The following is a 27,107-nucleotide window of genomic DNA, read 5'->3' as shown; positions in this document are numbered from 1 at the left end:
TTATCGAAAATTTGTTTTAGAACTATGTATGAAGCCTATATTTAACGTGTTGTTGGTTTTGTTAGCAACCTACATACAGCATAGAGTTGCCAGCTCCTTAAATTATTCACTGAATACAACTATTTCAAAGTATTTAAATTAATTTCTTTAAGATATTTTACAAAGAACGCGTTTTCAAAGAGCTAAAAAATGCAATAACAAATTGAAAAGATTAATTAGGGATTAATGAGTATCAGAGACGCTTGTATTATGTCACAACCTTACACGTTTTTTGTAAAAGATCATAAATTCTGAAATAACCTTTTGTCTACTAAACAAAGCCTTAACGCTCTTTCGTACCTTCATATCTTCATTCATGAAATCTCCTAATTTATTTTAAACGTTGATTGCAAAAAATACTATCCGCTGCTGCGATGCAACAGCAATAATTAAAATAAAGACATATTGTATGAATAAACCTAACTGATTTTTTTATTCTTATCTGATACAAAATTACCTTAGTTGGTATTATCGGGTTTCAACATGTCGCAGGATGAACCAAGCAATGTCAATGTAAATGATTTACAAGATCTTAAAGATCGGATGAAATTAATAGTTGAGGCAGATCCCAAGCAATATCACAACGAGTTTTCTTTGAAGAGATACTTACGGGCTTTCAAAAATGTAGACTCCGCTTTTCAAGTAAGTTTTTGAACCAAATCAATAAAATTGTGTATTGATGCAAAGTGAATTACAATTAAACAGGCTATTTTAAAAACAAACAAATGGCGTGACCAATATGGAGTAAGCACGCTAGGGGATTCAGATGCTATAAAAATACATGGAAATAAAGCGCGAGTTTTACGCCACCGTGACTGTATTGGTCGTCCCGTCATTTATATACCCGCAAAAAATCACAACTCAAACGACCGTGACATTGACGAATTGACCAAGTTCATAGTATACTGCTTGGAAGAAGCATGTAAAAAATGCTTTGAGGAAGTCGTAGATAGTTTATGCATTGTTTTCGATCTATCCGGGTTCAGTACTGCATGTATGGATTATCAGTTGGTGAAAAATTTGATATGGCTGCTAAGCAAACATTACCCTGAGCGTTTAGGTGTATGTTTGATTATAAACGCACCTGGTATATTTTCTACCATATGGCCAGTTATAAGACAATGGCTTGATGAAAATACAGCAAAAAAAGTAGTTTTTGTGGATAATGAGATTGATTTGTGCAAACATTTAATACCAGACATCTTACCCACTGATATGTAATCCAGATTACAGTTGGCAAAAAGGTAACATCCACATACGGACATAATGAAAGTACCTCCAAAACGATTTATGTATTATGAAACAAACATACAAATTTTAAACCACATTAAAACATTATTCCAGTGTAATTGTATATGTAAACCTTAGAAGTTAAATATTCCCAATGATTTATAGTATTTGTGCAGTTAGAAATAGAAACCCCATATGTATATACATACATACATACATATAATGTAGGTGCAACAACTATCAACTGTTATGTTTATGAACATTCAACTGTCAAATAATTAATAAATAAACAATGGTTATGAATGTTATAAATTATATATACTTATTTAATACCACCTATCAAGATAAACTGTAGATTGCGTGTAATTATGTAAGTGTAAAATATGTACCGCAACATTGACATCTTGAAAGGGAATTTAAAAGGAGTGGTAAAATCAAAGGCCTTATCTGATAATAATAGAATCTACTAATAATGGAAGTTACCCTTAGTAAACTAATTTTTTGAAAATATTTAAAATTTATTTATAAATGTACACGAATAAATTCAATACCCGATGTAAAACAATGAGCTAAGGTATAATTATCTCTTTTTGGAGACGTCAAAAATGTCGCAACAAGCTCCAAGTAGTTTAAATTTAAAGATATTTTTTCCATCGCCATAATCGTATATAAAAGCTAATTATACAGATATTTTGTCTAATATGAGAAATATGTTCATTTAATTACTTTTTTCATTTCAATCAATTAAAAATAAATTTGGCTACAGCACATGAATTTCATTCGTAGTACTTGTACCACATTTCGTGCAGCTGAAACTAGCATCAGTAGCAATATTGGCTGCCAAACAATAATAACAGTAGATGTGACCGCAACTCATGTGATGTGGTATGGTTGGTCTTTCTTCACAATAAGTGCAAAGAGTATTCGATTTCAGTATGACTTTTTCCTCAGTATTAGCCATACGCCTGTCCTCCCTTGTATTGACATTCATACTTTTAATAGTATTGTTTAAAAGCCGCATAATTTTTCTAAAATTAATTACCGGTAGCAGGAGCCCCAATATTTCCTAAACAGGCAAATATTGCAAAAAATAAATCAAATCAATACATACATAAATATCATTTATACAAGCATTTGATTACCATGAAACCACCCCACAATAATTCGCGCGTGAGGTATTTGTAGCCTATATCGCGCCTTTGATTATGCCGCAAACTTATATAATCTAGACCAAGTAAAAAGTCGACAATGGTCGGTTTGCGACCGGTCTTCAAAAAGCGGAAGAAATTTAACACAGAACATAAAAGAGCTGTATTTTCTCCCCATTCGATTGCTTTATGTAACCATTCAGATTGCACAGTTAAACGACGTTCGTCCAAATTTCTTAAATAGTTTGGAATTATCGTTAATGCAAAATGTAGACATAGTCGGGATAAAGTTAGACGTTCTGAATCATAGGAAAGAACGAGCAATTGTTGACCAAATGTTGAACCTTGTTTACCAATTGAACCGAACCAAATTGCTGATTGAACAAGTAAGTCTAATTCCGGTTGTATCTTCGCAAACAAAGCGGGCTGCAAGATTATACACATTTTTGATACTTTTATTGTTATAATTTGAAATTGTAATTCCACTTACTGAAATAGCTTGCAAATTTTCTAGTAAATTATCGCGTATTAATCGTGTAATATCTTTATTCAAATGAATGGCATCAATCTATACAAATAAAATATATTTTATTATATTTAACTAGTTTTAGCTGTTAAAATAATACCTGATTTACTCTTGGAACGTACACATTTCTTTCAACCATTTCAATCATAAAATTAAACAATTATAGGTGTAATAGTTATATCTAAAACTATTTTGAAAATTTAACTTGTACTCTGCACCTTTGAAACATGCGAAAAAATACGGGTAAAACAATGTAGTGAAAACAAAACCGATAAGCAAAACAAATCAATGAAGAATAATGATGTTATGCTGCCATACAATTAAAATTAAACATAAATAATCAAAACGATTACTTTAAAATGAATAAACTTTTTTTTTAACAAATGGCTATGCAAACTTATTTATTTCATATAATATAACACTAAATTTAAGTTCTAAAATAACTAAAATATATTCAAAATCAATATAAAAATGAATTACTTTTAGGTTTGATATCAAATTAGCGATGTGTATGAAGATTACTACTTTGAGCACATAGCGATAGCTAAAAATAAATACAAAAATTATTGGTATTTACATATAATCGTACAAAATAACCTATGTGGCAACGTGCTTTGTTTTTGATACATGTTTGACACCTAAAAATTTCATTTATAAACAATTTGTGCGAAAACATAGCTACTTTAGTTTCATGCATAATTTATTGTTAAATAAAAATGAGTTCCCCAACTAGCAAAAGTACCAACGATGTGAGTGCTGCAAAACAACGAAAATCATCTAAAACGAATTCAAATAACAAGTCCACGAGCTTGGATACACGCGCAGAATTAGCCGATCTTATCAAGAAAAAGGCAGAGACATCGGTAATCCTATGATGACACTTAAAAGTTGTAAAAATTGCAGACATAAAAAATACAAATCTATTTTTTAGGAGCAACTAGCAAATTTAGAACGACAAATTTATGCATTCGAAGGTTCATATCTTGAAGATACACAACTTTGTGGTAATATAATTCGTGGCTGGGAACGGTATCTCACATCAAACAAAGCTACAAATTCCAAAGCTGACAAACGCAATAGAAAATTCAAGGAAGCGGAGCGTCTTTTTTCCAAATCAAGCATTACATCTATGGCAATATGTAACCGTAAGTATGACAAATGTGTCTTATTAACACTATATATAATATCTTTTTAACTGTAAAACATATTAGCTGAACGTGCCAGTGAATCAGATTCCATAACTAATGAAGATTCCAGTGATAATCAAATAACTATGAACCAAAATACAACAACAGCACATGATGGCTCTTCATCAATAAAAACCGCTGGCAAAGAGGACAAACCTGGTATGTCCTTTGCTACTTTTGAAATGTACTATAGTTACTAGTAATTATTAATTTCTAGTGGATCGGGCAGGAACACCTACTCCGCAGCGTGATGTTTTGAAAGATCCTAATACTCCCAGTTCTAACACTAGTTCCAAGAATAAACTATCCAACAATTCTACCATATCCGCTAAAAAAAGTGGTCATATTAATAAAAAAATTAGGCACCGATGATTCAGGGTAAAACCTCGATTTTTTCGAAACACTTAGAAGTCAAAAATTATAATCCACAATTTTATTCAGCTACCATAATACAAACTCAACATTTGAGACGTGAGACGGTATTCATCCAATCCACTTATATTAGAATATATATATTACATATAGATATTATATATGTAATGAAAATGATAAACACAATGTCAAAAATAATAATTCACTCAAAATACTATGAAATAAATTACTAAACCAATAATAAACAGTGTCACACACATGCCACCTAACATTATGTATTTATCTTCAACAAAGCGTCGTTCTATTAATTTCATAGTATGGTTGGATAGACCGAGTGTACTACCAATCGCATGTATCCGTTGGTGTGCTCCTTTTAATGTTTCACGTTGGTTTATTAAACTGCTAAGTATGTTTCCCCCAGAAGCAATCATTTCATCGACTCCTTGATGAGCATTATTCAATTGAGTATGATGTTGCAACGAATAATCTATATCAAGGCAAGTTTCGGTGGCTCCGGTGTTATTTGCAGAAAACCGGTGACTTAAGAGTTGTTCACGTTCAGAGAGTTCTACAAGGCGACGCTGCCTTTTTTCTCGGTAAAGTTGAAGCGAACTCTGTAAATGTCTTGTATCATATTTCAATTGGTCGATACGCATTTTAGCACTTGGACGTTGGGAAGCCGGTACCTTGTAAAGTAACACATCAAGTCGGTCGCAATTTCTGGATAATATTAAGTAAATATTTAAGCAAACAATGGATATTTATATCTTAAACTTACGAATTTACAGCAGTGATTTTCATTTGGATCTCATTTTCGACATCTGCTGTGTCTAGTCCACTTGTTTGTGCCAATTTCTGAAAAGTCTGCTCGATCTCCTGTATCATCCGATTTGTTTGGTGATAAAGTGTTTCCATTTTCTATTTTACTCTACTGCTTAATATTAACAGAAAGCTAAAATTTACAGCTAAAATGCTTCTTTGATCTATTTTTTTAGATAAATATAATTTTTAAGCCGCCCTTTCCTATGTAAAGCAATTATTTATTATGACGTGTTGCCTTTGTTGTTTGTAGATATGTACGTACAATTTATTGCCAGTGTTGCACTTTTGACAGGCTAACGAAAACATGCCCTATGTTCAAGAATGATGGAGTAGAGGTTGCGTCAAGTAATTTTAGTTGCTTTTTCGGTTTAAGCCATGACAGCTGTGCATAAAAATTACAAACTATAATGCACCATATAAATTCCGGTGGAGTCATTCTTATAGGATGAGAAGACAACTATAATAAAACTGAAATAGCCAGTAAACGTGTAAATAAAAATAAAATAAACTTAATTTATTCATTTAACGTATAAAAATTTAGTGAAACGTATAAAATAATAAAAAATATTTGCATGATTTTTAAGTAAATTCTCTTTCTAATGAGTTGCGATTGCGATTGAATTATATTCATTTTATCTTTTTAATTATTAGTTGTTATAACGAAAAATAAATGTCTCATGAGGTTTAAATATAATAGTACACATTTCTTAAACTGACATAAAGCAAAAACTATTTTGTCAGCAAAGTAAATTGAAAAGAATTTTCGATCGCAGCCTAATAAAGTATTAGAATTTGAAACAAGACCCTGTTTTACGACCGATAGTAGTGATAATACGAGTATTTTACGGTTAGATCTGTTGTCATTGTTGGTATCAGCTGATTTTCTTATCGTTATGAAAGTGTCGGTCGAAGTGCATTTTTGTCGCGCAACTTGATTTTATTTAACATTTATTAATTTGTTCCGGTAAAGGTCGTACTGTGGCAAGTATAGCAAAATGGCTTCTACTGGGCTCTTAATTGTGTCCAATGTAAAGCAAGTGGGAAAATCATTGCGTGCTATAGAGAAATATGTAGGTAAAATATATATTCACTTAAATATCCCCGCGGAAAAAACACAGCCATTGCCTATTTGGGGGCACTTGATATCTCAATTGTATGTCGACCATAATCAATTGTGCAGTAAGAATATATCTTTGAGCATTTTGGTGGGATCGTTGAGAGATCAAGGAGTCAATGCACTGCAAATAAGGCCAGTTGATATGTTGTTCTCTGATAGTCATTACCCAGAACTCTGTGAACGCATGGTCGAACATTTTAAAATATCCAGTCAACCGATTTACCTACAACAAGATGAAAACATGAGTATTAGTTGTGATCAAGAAAATGTGAACGAGCCTAATAAAATGTACGATACTGTAGTAGTGGGTGGAACCTTTGATCGTATACATGTAGGGCACAAGATATTCCTTACCCAAGCTGTAATACGCTGTTGTCGCCGTTTAGTGGTTGGAGTAACAACAAGTAAAATGAACAAGTGTAAGTCATTCTTTCACAACAATAACATACAATATATAGATTTATATTATTTATAGCTAAAATTCTTCCGGAACTAATCTTGCCCGTTGAATCTCGAATAGCTGAGATGCGGGATTTTCTCACGGAAATTGATGCAAGTTTACAATATGAAATCGTCCCAATTAATGATCCCTTTGGGCCAACAAAAAGCGATCCTAATATGGACATGATAGTGGTTAGCGCCGAAACGTTAAAGGGTGGTCATAAAGTAAATGAGGTACGAACCAAAAATAATTTGCGACCTCTTGAAATACACTGCGTAGGACTTGTTGAATCCACAGACTTAAGTGGCGGTCCAAAAGAAAAGAAAATGAGTTCTAGTAATACACGTATTGACTTATTGGGAACTCGGCTGAAACAACCCGAGGTAAATTAACCATCATTTCTACCAAAATGTTAATAATTGCTTCTTTGAAATATAGCCGCGTCCCAATATCTGCGATAAGCCATATATAATAGGTTTAACAGGTGGTATAGCATCTGGAAAAAGTATTATGTGCGATAGGTTGCTTAAAAAGGGTGCACAAATTTTAGATTGCGACAAGATTGCGCATCAAATATACGAGCCAGATCAAGTTTGCTATCAGAAAATAATTAATCACTTTGGAAAAGATATTGTGAACAAAGATAGACGAATAGATCGCAAAAGACTTGGTGAAATTGTTTTCAACGATCCTAAACAATTAGAAACTTTGAATAATATTGTTTGGCCTGAACTATTAACAGAGGTTAAAAAACGTATACGCACTGTTCACGATCAGCATAAATGCGATGTTGTAGTAATAGAAGCAGCTATATTATTAAAAGCTGGTTGGGAAAATGAATGTCATGAAGTATGGTCAACAATAGTTACACCTGATCTTGCGGTGCAGCGCATTACTCAACGCAACGGTTTAAGCGAAGAAGAAGCTCGAAAACGTGTCGATAGTCAAATGGAAAATAGTGAGGTAGTATCCAAATCACACATTGTTTTTAGTTCGCAGTGGTCAGATGAGTTCACCCAACAACAAGCAGATAAGGCATGGTCCATTCTAATGGATGATATAGAAAAGCGGAAACTAAATAAATTGGCTACTGACGAATATTCCAACAACAGCCGTCTTTGATTAACACCTTGAAATTTTTGAATAATAATGTAAATAATATAAACATATATAAGAAATGTCAAATAAAGGTGAATGTGTAAATAAATAGTTGATGAAACCGATTGTAAATAGAATCGAGTTGAGAGATTTGCATGTTTCGACAAGAATACACCCAATTATTATTCTATAAATATGCTGCATGTAGTCAGAATTATATTTGTTACAATAGAAACAGTAGGAAATTAGTTGGAAATATTTCTCTTTAATCCACAAATATGTATTTCGTTTCCTTTCATTGAATTTTTTAATGACTTTCTCCTTTTTTTCCTGCGACACGTTTAAAATCGGTCATCTTTGTTGTCATAATAGGAGATCCTATGAATGCAATGTAATCTATTTGTGTAACTTCTCCCCCTGATTGATTGTTACGAACGTAAATTTGAATATTTTGAACGTTCTGAAATTTAACGTAACGCAGATTGATTGGCTGGCCGTTTTCAAGCTCCTTGGGATCCAAGCTAAATTATTAAATAAACAATGGTAAATTTTAACCAATTAACATGTACGCGAGATAAAGAAACAGCTTACGTTAAATCTTGCACACTAGTCATAGACTCGGCCATGTCAAAATCGATTGTCCTTGGTTGATTTATAAACAGTTTAATTTCTTTTGGTCCTAAGTGTGGTGGAGCTTTGAACTTCAATGAGTGTATTTTCACAAGTTGATTGAAAGTTACTGACAATATTAATTGCTCATCACAATCCGATTGCAGATAACCACCATTCGATGTAAGGCAATGATTTAAGCAATGGTCATCAGCTTCGTTCAAACATTCACATTCCTGTTTCGAAATGAATGTATTTAACTCCATCTAAAACGAAAATTATATTCTAAAACATGTTCTGAATTTTTGCAATTAAGTGTACATACAAGACCTTGACCGTAGTCCTCACCAGCTTCGTCTCCGCCACTAGATCCGATGTGCTCCTGAATCTTATTTTCTAATACCATTATATCTGCACCTTGGACACGATCTATTTTTGTCTATGTATCATAAAAAAATTCAATTTAAAAATACATAATACAATACAAATGAGATATTATCATTACCCTGTTCCGGTAAAATATAAATGTGGGCATAGCTGAAACACCTTGGCTCGCTGCAGTGTCCTGACATTTATCAACGTCAACTTTGAGAAAAATTGCTTTTGGATATTTGGTTGGAAGAATCTCGAAATGTGGTGCTATACGTTGACATGGTCCACACCTGCGAAGGTTAGGAAAAATGTATATTTAAATACATTACAATATTCTTCTAACAGCATTAATAGTGCACAAATAATTTTGAACAATACTACTGAATTGATATTGTTTGCCGGATATAAAACTTGGTACATCCAGCGACACGTAGACCCAAATTCGGTGGATCAAATGATGATGTTAAATGTATATGCACACATAACTCAGTTCCTTACCAACTAGCAGTAAAATCTACGACCACAAGACGTATACCGGCTGAACTAAGCTCTGATTGAAAGTGGGCATCATCATTAATTACACGTACACTCATATTTAATTATTTATTTTTTGCAAATTATTATTTCTACAACATAAAATTCCTATTTGGATTTCTTTACCGATCCAATTGACAAATGCTGACAATCACGATGACTGGCAGTTCACTAAAATCCCCCATTGGCAAGGTTGCATTTTTCTGGTTTCTGGAGATAACACATTCAACATTAAATATCGTGCATTTTAAACTAGTTAGACAACAACAAAATAAAAAAATATTTGTGTTAAATACTATATTTAACAATGTTTTTCAGATTTTTTTTTATCAAAAAAAATTAATTATGTTAATTGCACAATTATTTTTCTTTGCACTAAACTCAAATTTTGAGTATTTGTATCAGTCAGTACCATAAGCATACCAGAATGTTTCGGTTTTTATTCTACTAATGTATCTGATCGTATTTCTCTCGACTTTTATCGCGATAATGACCGAGATCGGGTGCAATAATTGCAAGTTATTTATTTTTATTTTTCAGTAGTATAAAATTAGCTTAATTGATAAAGGTAATAGTGAAAAAAGAGTTCAAAAATAGAGAAGTAATAAAAGTGTGACGCAATGGATTTTATTCGGTCAACTAAATACAAATCTGCCGAAAATGTGCATGCAAAAGAACCAATAATATCGATGAGAACAATGAGCACAGAAAATGATAGCGCTAATAGTGATACATTTATAATAGATGACCAGTCCTCTGCATATAGTTCTATTCCATCAACTTCTACGTCATCTACGGCAATGTCACCAGAGCTACAATTGGAAATGTTGGATAGTTTGGAAGAATATCCGACTGATTTTTCGGTTAAATCATCAAAAACTCAAGATATTACGCAGCAAATAAACTTAATTGATAATACAGTTCAATTGACCAACGACACAGAACAGCATTTACATCAACAGGTGCTCCATCATTTAGGATTAAGCTTAGCTATAGAAGACACTACAGATATGGCTTATCCAATATACAGTGCAATAATGGCTCATGAAAATGATGAAAATATGAGAGGGGATAACATATGTAGTGATTTGTCGTTATCATATGCCTCTTTGTCTTCTTCTGTTAACACATACGTTAGCAATCCTGTCGACGACTGTGACGATAATAATGAAGAAACTGGTGATAATTTAATGCGTTTTTTGAATGATTCATTAGATACACCAGATATATTAATATCCGAAGCTCAGACATTTCCAAATCCATCCACCACGTGCAATTCTCATATTTCTAGCTCCGAAAAATCACCTACAAAAATGTTATCAAATGCTCAATATCCGTTATTATCCCCATTATCAACATCATCCTCTTTTATGTCTAATGAATCATATGAAGTGACACAACCGCCGATAATTATGCAAATACAGCCGCATGAAACCATACAAAACTCGTCAAATTTTCATATAGGAGATGTTACAGATTTCCCTTCTACAAATGTCGATTTTGTTAATACGCTTGATGGGGACACGCTCCTGTACACAAAATCAGTGAATAATAATAAACAAGACGACATTTGCTTAAAGTTAGAATACAAGTTTCAAGACCAACAGCTAGTGCAAGTACGGCCTCCTACTGTGGTGGCAATGAATTGTCCAACACCTATACATGGTACACCATTAGTTTGCTATGATCAAATATCAATGCAAAACAACATTTATATGGACAAGTCAGAAGTGGATTTTGCTAATAACCATTTATTATCACCACCGTCGTCGACCTACATTGCTCCAGTTTTTATTGATCATCAGCTACACAAGTCAAGAGATAATAACTTTAAAGAAAGGTAGTTCTAATTTCAATTGCCCGAATGCTTCCTTGTTTAGAAAGGCTTTTAGTAGATTCCTGGATAATTTGAAATTTAACCTATATATTTCTTTTTTATCAGTCTTGTTTGATGCATGATGCTGTTTTTCTTTATTCTATCTACTGAGCTACTGACAAAATGCTTACAAAATAGTTAACCATATGCGTTTACACAATAAATATATGTATTTTTGTAATAGATATTTATATTTACATACATATATACATATATTTGTGTGTTTCTTTAATAATATCGTAAACTAAAGTATTTTTATTTAATTTTTAATAATTTCACTAATGTATCTGCTTAAAGTAATTATTTTTGCTTTTGTTATTTTTGTATGCTTCTAAATTCTAACCTTTGTCGTTGTCCCTTTGTGGTTACCACTGAAAAGTAGCAGATACTTTATTAGATTTGTTCAAGAGTATATATTCGAGTTTCAAGTAACGTTTTTTACCTTTAAATTACGGGCTTTATTTGAAGGAAATTTTTAAAGATGAAATTAATAGATTTTATTGGAAAATCATCTTATTCATGTTGATACATTTTGTAGTCCAGAACTAAGGTAATTAAAGAAATTGTGGTATTTGTAAATACTATGAAATGTATTTAAAATATCTTAACATTTCGAGGAATCGGATTTCACTGATTCAAGAAGTTATTTAATTGCTAAGTTGGTGGCTTTTATTTACTTCTTTCCTGTCTTTTTCATTCAAAAGAATTGCAGGATTGCTGTCGAGTTGACAGTAAAAACTTCGAAACTACTCAATTAACTACAGTGTATTTTCGTACACTTGCATTTCAATTAATAATATGAACCGATTTTTCAAATATCATATGTATATGATAAATATATTAACGAAGGCATTATATCAAGTAATATAATAAATTTATTAATAATGCGCTTTTTTATTCTCCATTTCTTGTTAAATAAGAAATATTTTTGCATCTTACATAGATTTAATGGTTTGTAATATATTTGTTTATGGTTTTTAATGAAATATTATTCCTCTCATCGCAAAATTGGATTAAAATCATTTGCTGTATTCACAACATTTTGTTGCTAATTGGTGAAAATATTTCACTTCAGCACATTCAAATATACTTTTATGTATATATATTGAAATTGATGCACCACACTTATATATTATATCATTGTGATTGCTCTCTCCAATCCTTCGTATATATATTGTAAATGTATGTATGTCTGGTTTTCATAGGTGCTTAATAAATTTGGTCTAAGTACGAAACTTAAAAGGTAGTCATTCGTGTCGACCGTCGTCTTTTTTTCTGTAAACACCTGCCAAAATTAATATATTTTTACTTGTAAAATACCTAATAACAAAAAGTTTAAATACCAATTTATGCACACTCTATTGTACATACAATGTAAGTATATATGTATAGTATTATATATATCCATACATATATCATTATATTGAGTGGGTGAGGTAAAGCATGATGTGCGGTGTTAAGGTGATGTCGTTGGAGTGATGCCTTCTTGGCCAATACTATAAATAGCCAATTAATATGATGAGCGCATTTGCCGAACTTTCTATTTAATGAACTTTTACAAAATATAAATATATGTGCATGCATACATAATTCACAATTATAGGAAACTTATTTTTATATTAAAAATATTTCAATATATTTATTAGAAAATTTTGGTCCATTACATTATCAAATGCCAGATTCAGAAAAGCATAGTATAATATATACTATATATGTATACAATGAGAAAACAAAATCCAGTGCCAGCCCGTCCATATAGCACAATAATTTTTGGGCCGCATTTTGGCTAATTTTGTTTATATTTTTATACCCTGAACTCGGTGCTATAGGCTTTGAAGGAGTGGTAAATTGCCTCGGGTCGGCCCTGTTAATAACATTATTTTACATATTTTAGTTTTTCAAGATTTTTCGTCACAACAATAATTTATGTATCTTTTAGTAAATTTCCTTATTAAAAATGTATTACTCCATATATTTTTAGTCCCTTATTAAATCAGTTCTGGTATTGATGTCTTTCTAGTTGCTTTCCTTAGAGCTGATTTGTTTGGAAGCAGGAAGTGCTAGATAATACAGATGTAGTATAATTTTTGAAAACCCTTAGCATAAATTATTTCATAATTTTGTTGAGTTGAGAACCAACGACCCATTTAGAGGTTGTCTTGTCGCCAAACAACAAAAAATATGTGAGGATATGTACAAATATAGATACAATACACACATCTTAAAAATGTATAAAATTATATGTGTAAATAAGCAGTCAAAATTAACTTTAGTTAATGAATTTTTATTTGGCGTCAGCTGCAAATGTTTTTTTTTTTTTATGTTTAACCATCTATATTTTTGTGTAGGTATATAGATATTCTATGTGTATATATTTACATACGTATGTACAAGCTCCATTAATAATAAATGAATGATTCCGACAGCAGCTATTATTGTTTTTTGGATAATGTTTGTGTATTCAGCACTGTAAAGTCTGAAACGGACATGAACGTTAATTTGTTTTGCATTAATTTACCAAGCAGTATTGAAGCGAATTGCCTCTCCTAACTTGTGCCGGCTCACATTAATATATTTGTATTACAAATCACAAAAAAAAAAGAAATAAACGCTAAGTACTTTATAGATGTTGTACAAATTGTTTCTGCTGGTATTTTTTTGATGTAAAATACAATTTTGTGGCTTTTTATTAAAACAAAATTACAATCGCCGAATTTGCTTTCCTTACTGACAGATCCGCTGCAGCTTACAAGAATAATTAAACAAACGAAACTAGGCAACGATATGTTTGCAATAAACAAAACATACTTACATTATTTTGAATTAAAATATTCGATGTTCTTGTTTCTCGCAATCTATGTAATTTCGAATTGCGGTGGTTTGTAGTTACATGGAAGTAAATAATCAGCCTGATGAACTTTCATTATGTATACGCCCCGGTGCCTTGCACATACAGAAAGGAGAGCCAACTCATGCGACAATTACTACTTTCGAGGTATACATTTCAAATATCCCACATTTTCTTTTGCCTTTAACTTATAATATAATAAAATATAAATCAATATATATATAAACATTTATCTATACATACATATAATTATCGCGTTCAACATAACAGTAATTAAATACATACCTTTAATGATACAATTACGGAAAGCGCGTTTGTAGTACAGCATATCCCTAATCAATGAGTTTTTCCTTATTTAACAATTCTTTTAGACTTTACTTACAATGGCTATCATCGGAATAACTACTTTTTATAATAATAAGAATGCTATCTTAACACAATTTCCACGAATATTCAACTAATATCTCAATGCGACTATGAAGTGTGCTATTATAGTATCGAATTTTATTTTTAATTATTTTTAGATGTAATTTTTACCTTAATGTTTAATAGTATGCACGTTTGTAATATCTGTGGCGATATTATGATGATAATAAAAATATACACACGTATTTCAAATAAGGACAATTCTTTTACTGCTACAATAACGTATTGGCTATAAAAAGAAGTTGTCAAACACTAATCCTTTTCGACTTCTCTTATCTTCATATTCTTGTTTACGTAGAACTCGGAGGAAGCGCTGGGTCGCTATAATTGTAACTACGAAAACTGCAGTCGTAGCTACAGCACCATTGGAAATCTGCGCACGCATTTAAAGACACACAAAGGTGAGCGGTATAAATAATAATGTAATATGATAGTAATTATTTACTTAAAATTCTTTTCATTATGAAATACTCAAACCTGTTTTGGAGCCTGGGTATATTTATAGATTTTAATGTAAATACGTCTAAATAGGGTTTTAATTATTTTATCGTTCTTACAATTCCCTTTTTGGTTTACTTGCAGGTGAATATCGCTTTAAATGCACCGAAGATAGTTGTGGTAAGGCTTTTCTTACTTCGTACAGCTTGAAAATTCATATTAGGGTACACACTAAAGTAAAACCCTATGAATGCGAGATAACTGGTTGTGAAAAGGCGTTTAATACACGTTACAGGTATGTATAATATACAACAACTGTCAAACTATAAGTTTTTCAAAATATTTCAATAATGATTCAGCTTGATCCGGTGAGAATAAAATGTCAGACGAATATTATTAAACATTGCATAAAAAGTGGCTCTAAAAAAATAGTCAATATCAACCTAAAATTTTTTAAATACTCACATATATGTAGATATTTATATCCATATCATACTCAAAAGTGATATATTTGTGAGATATCTTAAAAAAATGAAGTCGGCATTTTTTTCTTATATTAACGGTATAGAAACAAAGATATCTTAATGTGGTTTGGTGTTAAAGTAGACAAAATCAGAGCTAGTTCACCATATTAGATATTAAATTATATAATGATATCCGTTATTATACTTAATTTTCCATCATAAATATCATACAATTAACATTGTTGTATGGAAATATTTTCATGGGTAAACTCAAGTTTAAAGTCAAAATAAGACAAAATCGATGCGGTCTTTTTGCTATCTCCAATATACCGGTCAATATGAGCGATTTTTATTGCAATTAAGTGAACAAGTTTTTATAGACATATGTACTGTATTGCTAAACGTATACGCCTCTAATTCTTTTTGCGAGATTATAGCATAATGTATGGCTGCATTAATACTTAACCCTTTATTGTTCTTTTACAGATTACAAGCCCACTTAAGATTGCACAATGGTGAAACATTCAATTGTGAGATATGTCAAAAATGCTTTACTACCCTGAGTGATCTGAAAAAACATATGCGTACACATACACAAGAGCGGCCATATAAATGTCCTGAAGACACTTGTGGTAAAGCCTTCACCGCTTCACACCATCTTAAAACCCACATTCGCACACACACAGGCGAAAGACCTTATCCATGTGAGGAGGTAAGTTGCCAGAAGTCCTTCAGTACATCACACAGCCTGAAGTCACACAAGAAAACCCATCAAAAACAACGCAATAGAAGGCAAAATAGCTTGAGCAATAACAAGGAACGCCGTTTGAAGGTGAAAAAAGATTCTAAGCAGTTCCAATTGGCTGAAAATTCAGAAATTACATCTATTAAAGTAGAAAGCGATAGTAGTGGTTACAATGAGGAGCACACATCAAATGGAGAAGATGAAAGAGAGGAAAGTTCGTGCATTCAAAGCGTTGTTGATGATGGCAGCTTGCCGTCATTAAGCCCACTAAATTTCATCAAATCGGAATCGGCTGAATATAATAGAGCTGATTTGTTTGCTGTACAAATGCCAGAAGTGAGAAATACCGCTATACCTATTTTGACGCCAAAAATTGAATGTAATTCCTTTCCGGAAACGTCACAGGCATTACAGTTGGCATACGCCGCAGAAGAGGAAATCCCTACACCTTGGGTAGACGCAGGTGTGCTTATATCGAAACCAATTATACCAATGGCGCCAGTCACCAATGCTTGTGTAGCACTTCCCACCGAAGTGCCGAGCTTTGTAGATTTACAACAGAACTATGGTAATTTCGGCAAGGCAGAAGTTGCAACTATAAGCAACACCGGTTCTTTATTGGACACTAGTACTTCAATACTACCGGAATCAACAGATCCTTGCGACTACTTGGACATTAGCAATAATGGCAACCTATACAAACCAACACCATTAGATCTACCTATATCAGCGCCACCTCAAATGCAAGCGATGCCTAACATGCAAATGGATATCGATAGTAGTAATAGTATCAATGAAATAGCAGAAATAGCAAATAAACTTGAGGAGACCGTCGTTAATTCCTCAATAAACGCAGATCAATCCATGGATATGATTCCAACCGAAGAGAGCATTGAACAACTATTGAAAGAGGATATGCAATATAATAACGATACAGAAGACATGGAAACTGAGTCGTTACTAAATGAAATTTTAATGACCATCGATAATAATGCACATCTTCTGCAAGAGACATTACAACAGGCAAAGCAGGTGCCCGAAGATGCCTCAGGTTTAATTGAAGTGGATCTCAGGAGTGATAAACCAACTTTGAAGCAAATAACTGCTGATGCTGGAATTTGTGGTTGTACCAATTGTAAATGCGATCAAACTCAGGACTGTCAAGGTGGTTGCAGCAATGAAACACCATGTAGCAAGGAAGGAAATAATAAACACAAATGTTGCCACAACCATAAACCACAAATGCAGCCGCAGCCACAAAACACTCATAATCAAAAATTAGAAAGAAGCTTAACAGCTAAGCCTAAAACGATTAATCGCGGTAAGGAATGTTGTCAGAATAAAAAAGAACGAGCGTCGGCGAAGCGTGAAGCTGACATAAATCAAAATATCGAGGATGTGGCATTATTGTTGCAAAACTTGGCTTCTATGGGTAGTAGTACTGGTGGAGGTTGCTGTGGTGGCGATAAGAATACACCAAGACCTTGCGGTACAACCGACATGTCCAAAACAACAAGCCAACAAATGAGCTCAGTAGGCGGCAATAGCAGCAGTTGTTGTGCATCGAAGTCCCCTGCTGTAAAAGATACAACGTCTTCAAATGTAGACAAACCCCGCGCCCCACCCCCAAAATCACTCAAAAGTTCTTCATGCACATGCAAAAGCCCCGCTGAAGGTGTTGCTAATGGCTGTTGCGTTATTATATGTACTAAAACTCTGCAGGCTTTGCGACGTGTACTGACACGAAAGAATCTAAATCTTATGGTTTGTCCACAGAATCAAAATTGAAACGCCCGATTTCAAAATTTATCTATTTGCCAAATTCTAACCAACACCAAAGATTTGAATTAAAACTCCATTTATCAATAAGATTTGTACAATGAAACCCTTGCATATCGGAGTTATAATAAATAGTTTAATTAAAAAATAATTGATTAAATACTAGAAAAATTTCACCGTTGTATTTAAAAGTGATCATATGTTTATAGTGATTAGGATGTTGCTATCAGCTTCGAAAAATTGAGTTAGATGATTGCAAATCATTACAACTTTTTATGTTAAATTTCCCTTTTACACGATTGAACAATGTTAGAGTTAACTTATGAGTGTACAATATTTATCGACATATTCATTTATCATTTCCCCCCAAGTAGTTTACCACTATTTGTCCTGACAAATATAGGTACTGCAGTATTTGAAAACAATATGTTTTTAATATATTAAATTCGCCAGTACATTCAAGAATTTTTTGTTCAATTATTTTATAGGAAATACCAATGTATTGTTTACAAGATTTTTACACAAAGAAAATTACAAATTTGTTTTTTTTTCATACATTTGAACTTTGATGATATCCAAATAGTGTTTATAATTTATCATATTGCATATCTACACTTTTGCACACAATCGTGTTTACCTGTACATGTGTACATGAATACATAAATGCCATATGCATTCTAAATCAAAAAAATTAATTATTTATAATGTAAGTAATCGGTATACAAATACCTGTTAAGCCACAGTACTTGTTTGTATTTTATTTTGTTTTTAAAGTTCAAGTTAACCAAAGTGCCTGTATTATGTATTAATAAATATATTCAATTATGAATCGCTTTGTACTTTGTTATAATGTTTGCCTTTATTAAAAATATTGTAAATTCAATTAAATGTTGTTTTAATATATACATTTTGTATAAATAATAATTCGCCGCATATAGCTTTATTAGCTAGAGTCCTATCTTCTTTTACATTTGTAGCGCGAGCGATGTTTTCCTTAAAGTATGAGGCCTGGAAACCAAAATATGCTAGTCACGCTTATGTAATTAAACAAAAAGTAATGCAGGAATGCTACTAATATGCTTTGCTAACAATCTTATGCTAAAATACTCCAGTAATCTGTGCCACTACGCTTCTAATCCTCGCCTGCAGGTATAGCGTCTTCCAGGCGTCGCACAAATTTAATTCGAAGCTCCGTTACATTGTCACCTTTTAGTTGGTCCTGAATTTTAGAAATGTAAAATATACATACATACATATGTGAAAAAGTTTATTCAACAGCTCACAAAATAAGTATTATACAAATTTTGCAAAAGCTAAAAAACTTCGATTTTTAATCTTGAACCAAATTAAATTGCAATTAACTATATTATATATGATATATAGCAGATCCTTACTTTGCGAATTCTTCAAAAATTATAACACTTGAATATATGTACTTATGTTACCTGAACAAACCAGCTTTGGACATCCAATTGCACCATCTCGAGAGCACCGCGTATACAACCACTAAGTATAGAACTGTAGCGCAAATTGGTCAAATCCTGAGGCAGTTCGACGAATTCCGTTAAGGGATTGGTTTCAAAAACTAATGAAAATTCGTCCGAAGAGGCAGACCAGTTGGAAATAGTTGGTTGTACATTAAGGTAGATGCGGAAGGCCTGTTGTATGCGATCTGCCGTTTCGCGCATTTCCAAACAGCGTGGAGCGGAGGTCCGTGCTAGGAAATCTTCAATTAATCTCATACCCATATTATAGCCTATACGTTCAAGTTGTTTATTTACATCTTCGATGTTTTCAAAATCTCGTAACATTTGAGTTACAAGCGCACCATAAGTGAGTGTTAAGAACTCTGCATTCTGGGGATTACAAATTATTTATTAGAGAAAATTACAATACGGTTACATTGATAGCGGTTAGCCTTTATCTAAGTAACATCTAATTAGAGTGGAAATTAAATAAATATATGTATATAACGTTAATTCCCTTAAAACTAAAACTGGTATTGTTATTGTAGACTTTTCCAATTGATTTATTTTATTGGTGTAATTGTAATATTTGGCGTTGGCGCTGGAATGGGCCCCTGATGTGGAGCGATTAACTTTGGCGCAGTACGCACAGATGCTCGTGTTTGTACCGGTTGCATTTGCGATTCGCAGCTACTAAGTCCAGATGCACTTAATTCACCTTTAATTTGAGCAGAGTGGAATCGACCTCCTTCTCCACGCACTCTATTCATTGCATGACGATGTCGAGATTCATGCAAATACTTAGAACGTTCCTTAGGTATGCGGGATTCAAGTTTTGCACGAGCTTGTCGTCTTATGAGTATTCTTTTATATTGTTTGGCATTGACATAGAGAGGTTCTTCTTCCGATTCACCCTTACTTGAGTCGTCTTCCGCTTGTACTCCCGCTGAAGTAACATCGTTTGCCGAAGTATTGGAAATTGTGGCAGACGTTGGTTGTTGTGATGAAACTGCAGCGGCAGCTTGAGGTACTGCAACAGTTGTTGTTCCCGCTTGAGGCATCATAATTATTTGTTGCCCCACTGCTGGAGCGGCGCCTGTCGCACCTTGGGGATGCGTAGGGGCCGTAGATATTTGCATTAATTGACCATTAATGTTAATAAGCTGTGGTTGCGGTGTTGCTTGAGCAGCAGTTGTATTTGGGTCAAGCGTCAATGAAGTTGTAGGTGGTTGGTAAAATATTGTTTGACCATCCGGTAATTGAAGTAGTTGCATGGGTTGAGCTGCTTGCTGTGGCTGTTGTAACATTATTTGGTTCGTTTGAAGAGGTATGAGACTGGTTGCAGGTGCTCCCGTTGCATTAGAGGTTTGAGCTTGTTGTTGTGGAACTTGTCCAATAATAATTTGGGCACCACCAGCAGTCATCATGGGGATGAATTGTACTTGTTTTTGATTTTGTAAGTTCCGATTATTTTGTGCTACAACGGTGATAGTTCCCGAAGTCTTGTTCAATTTATTGTTTATCGTATTGTGGTTATTCTCCATGCACCTTTTCGTGATGAATATTGTAAAACTGAGACGTGAAATCAAATTTGGTTTCTCATACAATTACTGCAAAATCGAATGGGATATAAGCGAACCTTCGATAGTGACTACCCGCTATCAAAATAATACAACAATAAGTTATATTAAACTTACAACTTTTTTAGTGTCAAACCGAGAAGCTTGCCGAGACATTATATAAATATGGCTTTTCCAATTACAGAAATAATCTAACCAATATCCTTCAAAATTATTACAGGATAAATTTTAGCTTTTACTCCTAACAAAATAAAATGTGTTGAGATATATACGTGCGGGGTATATTCAGTGGACCAAGTGGTGAATTCAATAAAATATTCGTCATCAGCATGGTTGTATTGCATAAGCACAATTTTGTACCTATGTAAGATAAATATTTTATTGGGTATCATAAAGGATTAATAAATCTATAATGGTATTTAATTTTAATTAATTTGATTGTATCAAATATATTTTATTTTGCAACAAAATTTTAAATAGATCTATTACAATCCCAGTCAACTTTGCACACTGGTAAGTGGTTGCTTTTGTACAACTCTGATTGTCTACGTTTGCTTTGACAAGAGGTTCGCGTGGTGGTGATTTCTGTACATATAGATGGAAATTGGCTGTTTATTAAATAGGATTTTTGAGATTTTTAATTTATTCAATAAACGAAATCTGCAAACAGACTGGTTAATAATAGTTAAAGAATAATTATCAGTCATTGAAGTCTTAAAAACGTGTGTGTTTAAAATCTTACAAAGGTAAGTTTACATTAAGGTAAGGTGGTCATTCCCGCCATTAGTAAGTGTAAAGTGCTGCCTAGTTTTGTTTATAACTAGTATTTTTTTTAAATACGGCTTATACAGTGACTGCATTAATCTCTTTGCAGTACAATTTACGGATTTTTTTTAAATATTCCTAGGTTTATAATTAAGTTCATTACTTTGCATACTCTTGTTTTTTATTTATTTGTTATATAAATTATTTTGACTGGTATATTTAAAGAAAAGCGTTAGCGGTTCCAACACAGCATTTTTAAACAAAGTAACTTTACGTCAAACTCTTACATAAATTCTGAAATGAGAACAATATAAATGAAATGCAAAGCAAATTAATTTATTAATAATACTTCCATTTATTTGTATAAGCATTAAAAATCGCACGTCCAAACATTTTTAAGAAAAAATACAAAAATAACTTATTAAGATGCTTTCAAAATAGAATTTTTCAATCCACAGCGTTGCCGCAGCGACATGAGGAATTTTTGGATTATTTGCCGCCTTTATCTTGGGGCGGCAGTAAACGTAACATATTCCAGAAAATAGAATAAATCCTGAAAATGAATATGAATATCCCAATGTGACTCCTTGGTATTATCTCTTGGTATCTCTAATCTTATGTATAGATTTAAACACCAATGAATATGTTAATAATTATAAGTTATAATTATGAAGATGCGTATGTTTGTTTTAAAAAGTTATTACTTTTCACGGTTATTACGAGAAATGCAACTGTGAGTTTTTCATTTTCTACTCAGCTGTTGTCTTTGTTTTCGCTGTAATCGCAATCTTTTTTTTTGCTAGGTGCTTTGTGTGGATTTGTGTGTATTACGTCGAATTGAGAAACTAAATTTATTTTTACTTTTATTTACCTTGATTCAAAGAGTTTTATTTTCCTACTCAAACAGAGTTACTGATAACAACCTGCAAGTAAGATTTGAACTTTTGACTTTTAAATGTTCTGAATGGATTTTTTTTAATTTTGAAATTTTTGCGTTTCAGTTTGCGACGCCAGACATTAGAAACAATATACAAACGCACAAAGAAAAAACAAGAACTTGGATAAAAGAAACGAAGTTCAGGGGCACAGAAGCCTCTTCTGGATACATTGTCAGAGTACAATTAGAAGTTTGTCATTTTTGAGGATCAGAATAACTAGTGATTAGTTTCTAAATTTCTTTTGTGTTGTTACTTAGAGCAAAGTAATAGAGCATCACTAGTATTTCAATACTGAAACTTTAAACCCTTGCGGTCATAAAATGTTGGACTTAGAAATTGTGCCTGAGTTATCGCTGGGATGTGATACTTGGGAGTTCGTTTTGGGGATGCACTTTTCGCAAGCAATAGCAATAATACAATCGCAAGTGGGAATAATTAAAGGTGTGCAAGTGCTTTACTCGGATACAAACCCATTGGGTGTGGATATTATAATAAACTTACCTCAAGATGGTGTTCGTTTGATTTTTGATCCCATAGTTCAACGTTTGAAAACCATTGAAGTATTCAATATGAAATTGGTCAAGCTGAAGTATGGTGGAGTACACTTCAATTCCCCAGAAGTTCTGCCCTCCATAGAACAAATTGAACATTCTTTTGGGGCTACCCATCCTGGCGTATACGACGCTGCAAAACAATTGTTTGCTTTACACTTCCGTGGATTGAGTTTCTTTTTCCCAGTGGATAGTAAATTGCAAGAGGGATACGCACATGGCTTGGGATCATTGATTTTTTTAAGTGGCGCATCGCCAGTTGTATCAAAAATGTCTCTCTACTCTGGTAGTAATGTTTCGGAGACACGCGCTCCACCGCTTCCACTCTCTTGTTATCATCGACAGATATATTTGGATTCAGCTAAAGTGTTACGTTCTACAAACGGTTATTCAAAAGGTCTCAAACTAAAATTATATACCGAGGGATCTAGTCGCGCATTAGAACATCGGCGCCAATGTTTCACAAGGGAAGTTCTTTTCGGCGACAGCTGTCAGGATGTAGCTATGAAACTTGGTGCACCAAATCGAATATTTTTTAAAAGTGAAGATAAAATGAAAATACACTCTTCCAGTGTAAACCGCCAGGCGCAGAGTAAAAGGAGCGATACTTTCTTTAATTATTTCACACTTGGCATTGACGTGTTATTTGATGCGCGTACCCAAACTTGCAAGAAGTTTGTGTTACATACAAATTACCCAGGACATTTCAACTTCAACATGTACCATCGCTGTGAATTCAAATTTAATTTGAAAAGTGAAAATGATCATGATTGTAATTATGGTAAAAAGAGCTCCGAGGACATTGAAGTTACTGCATACGCCAAGTGGGACGAGATTAGTGCGGTAGTGCCGTCAGCTCGTCCGGTGGTGCTTCATCGCGCTAGCTCAACAAACACTGCCAATCCCTTCGGTGCAACCTTTTGCTATGGTTATCAGGATATAATATTTGAGGTTATGACAAACAATCACATTGCCTCCATAACATTATACAGTACGATTCCACCATTAAAACAAACTGAGCAGTCTTACCAGGAGCACAAATTGCAGGATATAAGTTTATCAGTTGCGTGAAAAGACACATTTACACAGGGTCCGCAAACTCTGACTTATAATGCAGTAAAAGTTCAACCGACTCGTGAATATTTTTAATTAAAATATTTTTTAATACTAAGAATAAAAGAACTTGAAAGTAGAAGCTTAAGTTAAAAAAATGAACCATGACTACTTTCCTTTTGCAATACATATAAAAGCGGCACTAAAACATAAGAAATACACAATACGACCAACGCAATAGCCCTTCAATATCCGCAAATATTTTTTTAGTTCAGTTTTCTACTAACATCACATCGAAATATATACATACATATAAACATAAAAGTCAGTTATTGAAGCAATTTTCAATTTTACTTCCTTAATGCCGTTTTAATATGTGGGTAAATCGATTGTGGTCTGAGGAGAGTGTGACCGCACTATGTCTACATATATGTATAAGGAGTTTAATGTATAATACAATTATATAACAATTATATTTTATATATAGCGAACTCTTAACACCTAAAATATACCAAACTTTCAAAGGTATAGAATGTATATAAATATGTATACATTCTAAAATATGTATGTAAATTAAGCTTATACATATAATACATAAGTACATGTTTACATAACAGGATAATAAGGTTTAAATTAATCACTGTTTGACAAAGTAGTATATAAGTTTACATACATATAAAAGTGTATATTAACAACATTTTGACTACATGTGAACACTGACTTAATCTTAGTGTTGTTTGGTTGGATAGCCGCGGAAGCTAGAACTAGAAGTGTTTACTTTTTTAAATAATTGCATTGAGTTTCTAAAGTTCTACTATATTATATTAATTGTACGTGCACATTTTTATTCCGTTAGATCAAAAGGATATAATGTAAAAAAAAAAAATAAAAAATGTAATAAAATGTAATAAAAATTTGAATCTATTGAAATAAGTAAAAAAAATAAAATAAATAGCGATAACAACAATTAAAACTTTTGTTTCCTTTGGTGTATATGAAAATCCTCTGAATTTGTTTTTTTATTAGCAAGATATATTTATAAAGCAAGTTCTTAAATGATGTTTATATTTTCTATGATTTCAGCATATAAAGTATAGACGAACTTTTAAAATGCCGGAAGAAGAAACTCCAACCGTAAACACGGCAAAATATGATCCCAACATACTTCCGGACATGTTACCAGTCTATTACAAAAGATTATTTCCGCATAAACCATTTTACCGTTGGTTATCATATGGACTTTGTGAGTCAAAACTTTGCTATCTTCATTATTTTATGAATTCATGTAAGCTTACTGAAACTTTTTAGCTGAAAGCAATATTTTTGCGAACCGTGAGTTCTCGTACACACTTCATGATGATATATACATTCGTTATCGTTGTTACGATACTCAAAGTGAATTGGAAAACGACATCTGCTCGACGTGTCCACACAAAATCGACATTGGTGCAGTTATGAATACCAAGTGAGATTTGTAAATTTTTGGTTTATGTATATATGTATATATATTGTGAAATATTTAAATTTTCTAGACCTAAGAACTTTCGTATCACATCAACAGCAATGCAGCCGGTACAACGTGAGCTGGTTTTCGATATTGACATGGATGATTATAACGATGTGCGCACCTGTTGCACTGGTGCAACGGTATGTTTAAAATGCTGGAAATTTATGGCTTTAGCCGCCCGTCTGCTTGATGCAGCTCTACGTGAAGATTTTGGTTTCGAGCATATATTATGGGTATTTTCGGGTCGTCGTGGTGTCCACGGTTGGGTGTGCGATTATGATGCACGCCACTTAGATTCGAGAGGACGCTCGGCGCTTGCCGAGTATCTACAAATTACTTCTAATGTAACTATTAACGGTGTGGTTATAGCCCGCGTTCAAATTGGGGAACGTATGCATCACAGTGTCCGACGTGCGCTAAAATTTATCGAGCCACTATTTGAGGAGATTGTATTGGAGGATCAAAATTTATTTGGAGACGTCAAAGGTGTTAATAAATTATTACTAATGATTCCGGACGATACGGCTCGCAAGGATGTAGAAGCGTATTTAAGGAAAACGCATGATGATGGTGCACATTCTCGAACAATATGGGCGACTTTTGTGCGTTATGCAAATTCCATGCGAACAGGCACTGCTAACGTTTGGACACGCAAGCTTAAAAATATTGTTGAGGAGATTCAGTTGGGTATCCTTTACCCTCGTTTAGATATCAATGTTACCAAAGGCATGAATCATTTACTCAAATCGCCTTTTTGTATTCACCCAGGAACTGGAAAAGTATGTGTTCCGTTCAATTGTAATGCAGCTGCAAAATTTGACCCCACCACAGTACCTAATATAGCACAGTTATTGCAAGAGATTAACGCATTTGACGACAAATCAAAATGTCAAGAGAATGGTCCGGAAGACAAAAGTCGCATTAAAGACTACAAAAAGACTGGTATGTTTAAAGGAGTTGTAGTGTTTGAAGAATTCTTACGGAAATTGGAGAGTAGCTTAAAAGCAAAAGCAATTGATGTAAGTGACCAAACAATGGAGTTTTAGATGACATATCATGTTATATTGTAGGTTTAAAAAATCAAAATGTTAATTCTAAAATAAATATTTATTTCGTAATTAATACATCATTTCTTTTTTGGCAAATGCATTACCAAAGAATAACTCAGGTAGATA

At 33.0% G+C, this 27,107-nt stretch overlaps 10 protein-coding genes across 16 annotated transcripts; 6 read left to right on the top strand and 4 right to left on the bottom strand.

Moving 5' to 3' along the window:
- The first annotated feature begins 5 nt into the window (after positions 1–5).
- On the top strand, positions 6–1,584 carry LOC120779151 (phosphatidylinositol transfer protein CSR1). 2 transcript variants are annotated; one of them, XM_040111369.1, is made up of 3 exons: positions 6–129; positions 502–681; positions 745–1,584. In XM_040111369.1, the coding sequence occupies exons 2-3, from the start codon at positions 523–525 to the stop codon at positions 1,258–1,260; spliced, it is 675 nt and encodes a 224-aa protein (XP_039967303.1). In that variant the 5' UTR covers positions 6–129; positions 502–522; the 3' UTR covers positions 1,261–1,584. The 2 variants fall into 2 exon arrangements, with proteins under 2 accessions (XP_039967303.1, XP_039967302.1); XM_040111368.1 differs by lacking the exon at positions 6–129 and having other exon boundaries at positions 169–681.
- A 179-nt stretch (positions 1,585–1,763) lies between these two features.
- Positions 1,764–3,210, bottom strand: LOC120779150 (peroxisome biogenesis factor 2). Its single transcript, XM_040111367.1, has 4 exons — positions 3,044–3,210; positions 2,908–2,985; positions 2,412–2,843; positions 1,764–2,335 (listed from the first exon to the last, which is right to left on the bottom strand). Exons 1-4 carry the CDS (start codon positions 3,089–3,091, stop codon positions 2,030–2,032), a joined length of 864 nt encoding a protein of 287 aa, XP_039967301.1. The 5' UTR covers positions 3,092–3,210; the 3' UTR covers positions 1,764–2,029.
- Positions 3,211–3,572: 362 nt separating this feature from the next.
- On the top strand, positions 3,573–4,773 carry LOC120778490 (chromatin modification-related protein MEAF6). 2 transcript variants are annotated; one of them, XM_040110315.1, is made up of 5 exons: positions 3,573–3,806; positions 3,875–4,088; positions 4,155–4,289; positions 4,348–4,508; positions 4,572–4,773. In XM_040110315.1, the coding sequence occupies exons 1-4, from the start codon at positions 3,660–3,662 to the stop codon at positions 4,500–4,502; spliced, it is 651 nt and encodes a 216-aa protein (XP_039966249.1). In that variant the 5' UTR covers positions 3,573–3,659; the 3' UTR covers positions 4,503–4,508; positions 4,572–4,773. The 2 variants fall into 2 exon arrangements, with proteins under 2 accessions (XP_039966249.1, XP_039966248.1); XM_040110314.1 differs by having other exon boundaries at positions 4,348–4,773.
- On the bottom strand, positions 4,549–5,565 carry LOC120778491 (probable Golgi SNAP receptor complex member 2). The gene is made up of 2 exons (XM_040110317.1): positions 5,281–5,565; positions 4,549–5,222 (listed from the first exon to the last, which is right to left on the bottom strand). The coding sequence occupies exons 1-2, from the start codon at positions 5,415–5,417 to the stop codon at positions 4,709–4,711; spliced, it is 651 nt and encodes a 216-aa protein (XP_039966251.1). The 5' UTR covers positions 5,418–5,565; the 3' UTR covers positions 4,549–4,708.
- Positions 5,566–6,204: 639 nt separating this feature from the next.
- Positions 6,205–8,113, top strand: LOC120777494 (bifunctional coenzyme A synthase). 2 transcript variants are annotated; one of them, XM_040108839.1, is made up of 4 exons: positions 6,206–6,394; positions 6,601–6,860; positions 6,917–7,266; positions 7,322–8,113. In XM_040108839.1, the coding sequence occupies exons 2-4, from the start codon at positions 6,626–6,628 to the stop codon at positions 8,003–8,005; spliced, it is 1,269 nt and encodes a 422-aa protein (XP_039964773.1). In that variant the 5' UTR covers positions 6,206–6,394; positions 6,601–6,625; the 3' UTR covers positions 8,006–8,113. The 2 variants fall into 2 exon arrangements, with proteins under 2 accessions (XP_039964772.1, XP_039964773.1); XM_040108838.1 differs by having other exon boundaries at positions 6,205–6,860.
- A 47-nt stretch (positions 8,114–8,160) lies between these two features.
- Positions 8,161–9,646, bottom strand: LOC120777495 (thioredoxin-like protein 1). The gene is made up of 5 exons (XM_040108840.1): positions 9,461–9,646; positions 9,096–9,252; positions 8,916–9,029; positions 8,573–8,856; positions 8,161–8,502 (listed from the first exon to the last, which is right to left on the bottom strand). Exons 1-5 carry the CDS (start codon positions 9,553–9,555, stop codon positions 8,289–8,291), a joined length of 864 nt encoding a protein of 287 aa, XP_039964774.1. The 5' UTR covers positions 9,556–9,646; the 3' UTR covers positions 8,161–8,288.
- A 319-nt stretch (positions 9,647–9,965) lies between these two features.
- Positions 9,966–18,955, top strand: LOC120776375 (metal regulatory transcription factor 1). Of its 2 annotated transcripts, XM_040106957.1 has the most exons (5): positions 9,966–11,336; positions 14,259–14,367; positions 14,945–15,047; positions 15,229–15,379; positions 16,035–18,955. In XM_040106957.1, the coding sequence occupies exons 1-5, from the start codon at positions 10,117–10,119 to the stop codon at positions 18,079–18,081; spliced, it is 3,630 nt and encodes a 1,209-aa protein (XP_039962891.1). In that variant the 5' UTR covers positions 9,966–10,116; the 3' UTR covers positions 18,082–18,955. The 2 variants fall into 2 exon arrangements, with proteins under 2 accessions (XP_039962891.1, XP_039962893.1); XM_040106959.1 differs by lacking the exon at positions 14,259–14,367 and having other exon boundaries at positions 9,969–10,458.
- LOC120776376 (trafficking protein particle complex subunit 3) lies at positions 18,910–21,391 on the bottom strand. Of its 3 annotated transcripts, XM_040106962.1 has the most exons (4): positions 21,236–21,389; positions 19,518–19,928; positions 19,162–19,291; positions 18,910–19,080 (listed from the first exon to the last, which is right to left on the bottom strand). In XM_040106962.1, exons 1-3 carry the CDS (start codon positions 21,272–21,274, stop codon positions 19,205–19,207), a joined length of 537 nt encoding a protein of 178 aa, XP_039962896.1. In that variant the 5' UTR covers positions 21,275–21,389; the 3' UTR covers positions 18,910–19,080; positions 19,162–19,204. The 3 variants fall into 3 exon arrangements, with proteins under 3 accessions (XP_039962896.1, XP_039962895.1, XP_039962894.1); XM_040106961.1 differs by having other exon boundaries at positions 18,910–19,291; XM_040106960.1 differs by lacking the exons at positions 18,910–19,080; positions 19,162–19,291; positions 19,518–19,928 and adding an exon at positions 19,935–21,148 and having other exon boundaries at positions 21,236–21,391.
- Positions 21,392–21,678: 287 nt separating this feature from the next.
- On the top strand, positions 21,679–27,055 carry LOC120776715 (DNA primase small subunit). Its single transcript, XM_040107612.1, has 4 exons — positions 21,679–21,864; positions 25,509–25,668; positions 25,734–25,890; positions 25,958–27,055. The coding sequence occupies exons 2-4, from the start codon at positions 25,536–25,538 to the stop codon at positions 26,976–26,978; spliced, it is 1,311 nt and encodes a 436-aa protein (XP_039963546.1). The 5' UTR covers positions 21,679–21,864; positions 25,509–25,535; the 3' UTR covers positions 26,979–27,055.
- On the top strand, positions 22,681–24,575 carry LOC120776716 (UPF0183 protein CG7083). The gene is made up of 2 exons (XM_040107613.1): positions 22,681–22,812; positions 22,885–24,575. Exon 2 carries the CDS (start codon positions 23,142–23,144, stop codon positions 24,441–24,443), a length of 1,302 nt encoding a protein of 433 aa, XP_039963547.1. The 5' UTR covers positions 22,681–22,812; positions 22,885–23,141; the 3' UTR covers positions 24,444–24,575.
- Positions 27,056–27,107: the final 52 nt, after the last annotated feature.

The sequence above is a fragment of the Bactrocera tryoni genome, chromosome 5 (assembly GCF_016617805.1).
Source record: "Bactrocera tryoni isolate S06 chromosome 5, CSIRO_BtryS06_freeze2, whole genome shotgun sequence".
Lineage (NCBI taxonomy): Eukaryota > Metazoa > Arthropoda > Insecta > Diptera > Tephritidae > Bactrocera > Bactrocera tryoni.
This window is presented reverse-complemented; position numbering and strand designations above follow the sequence as displayed.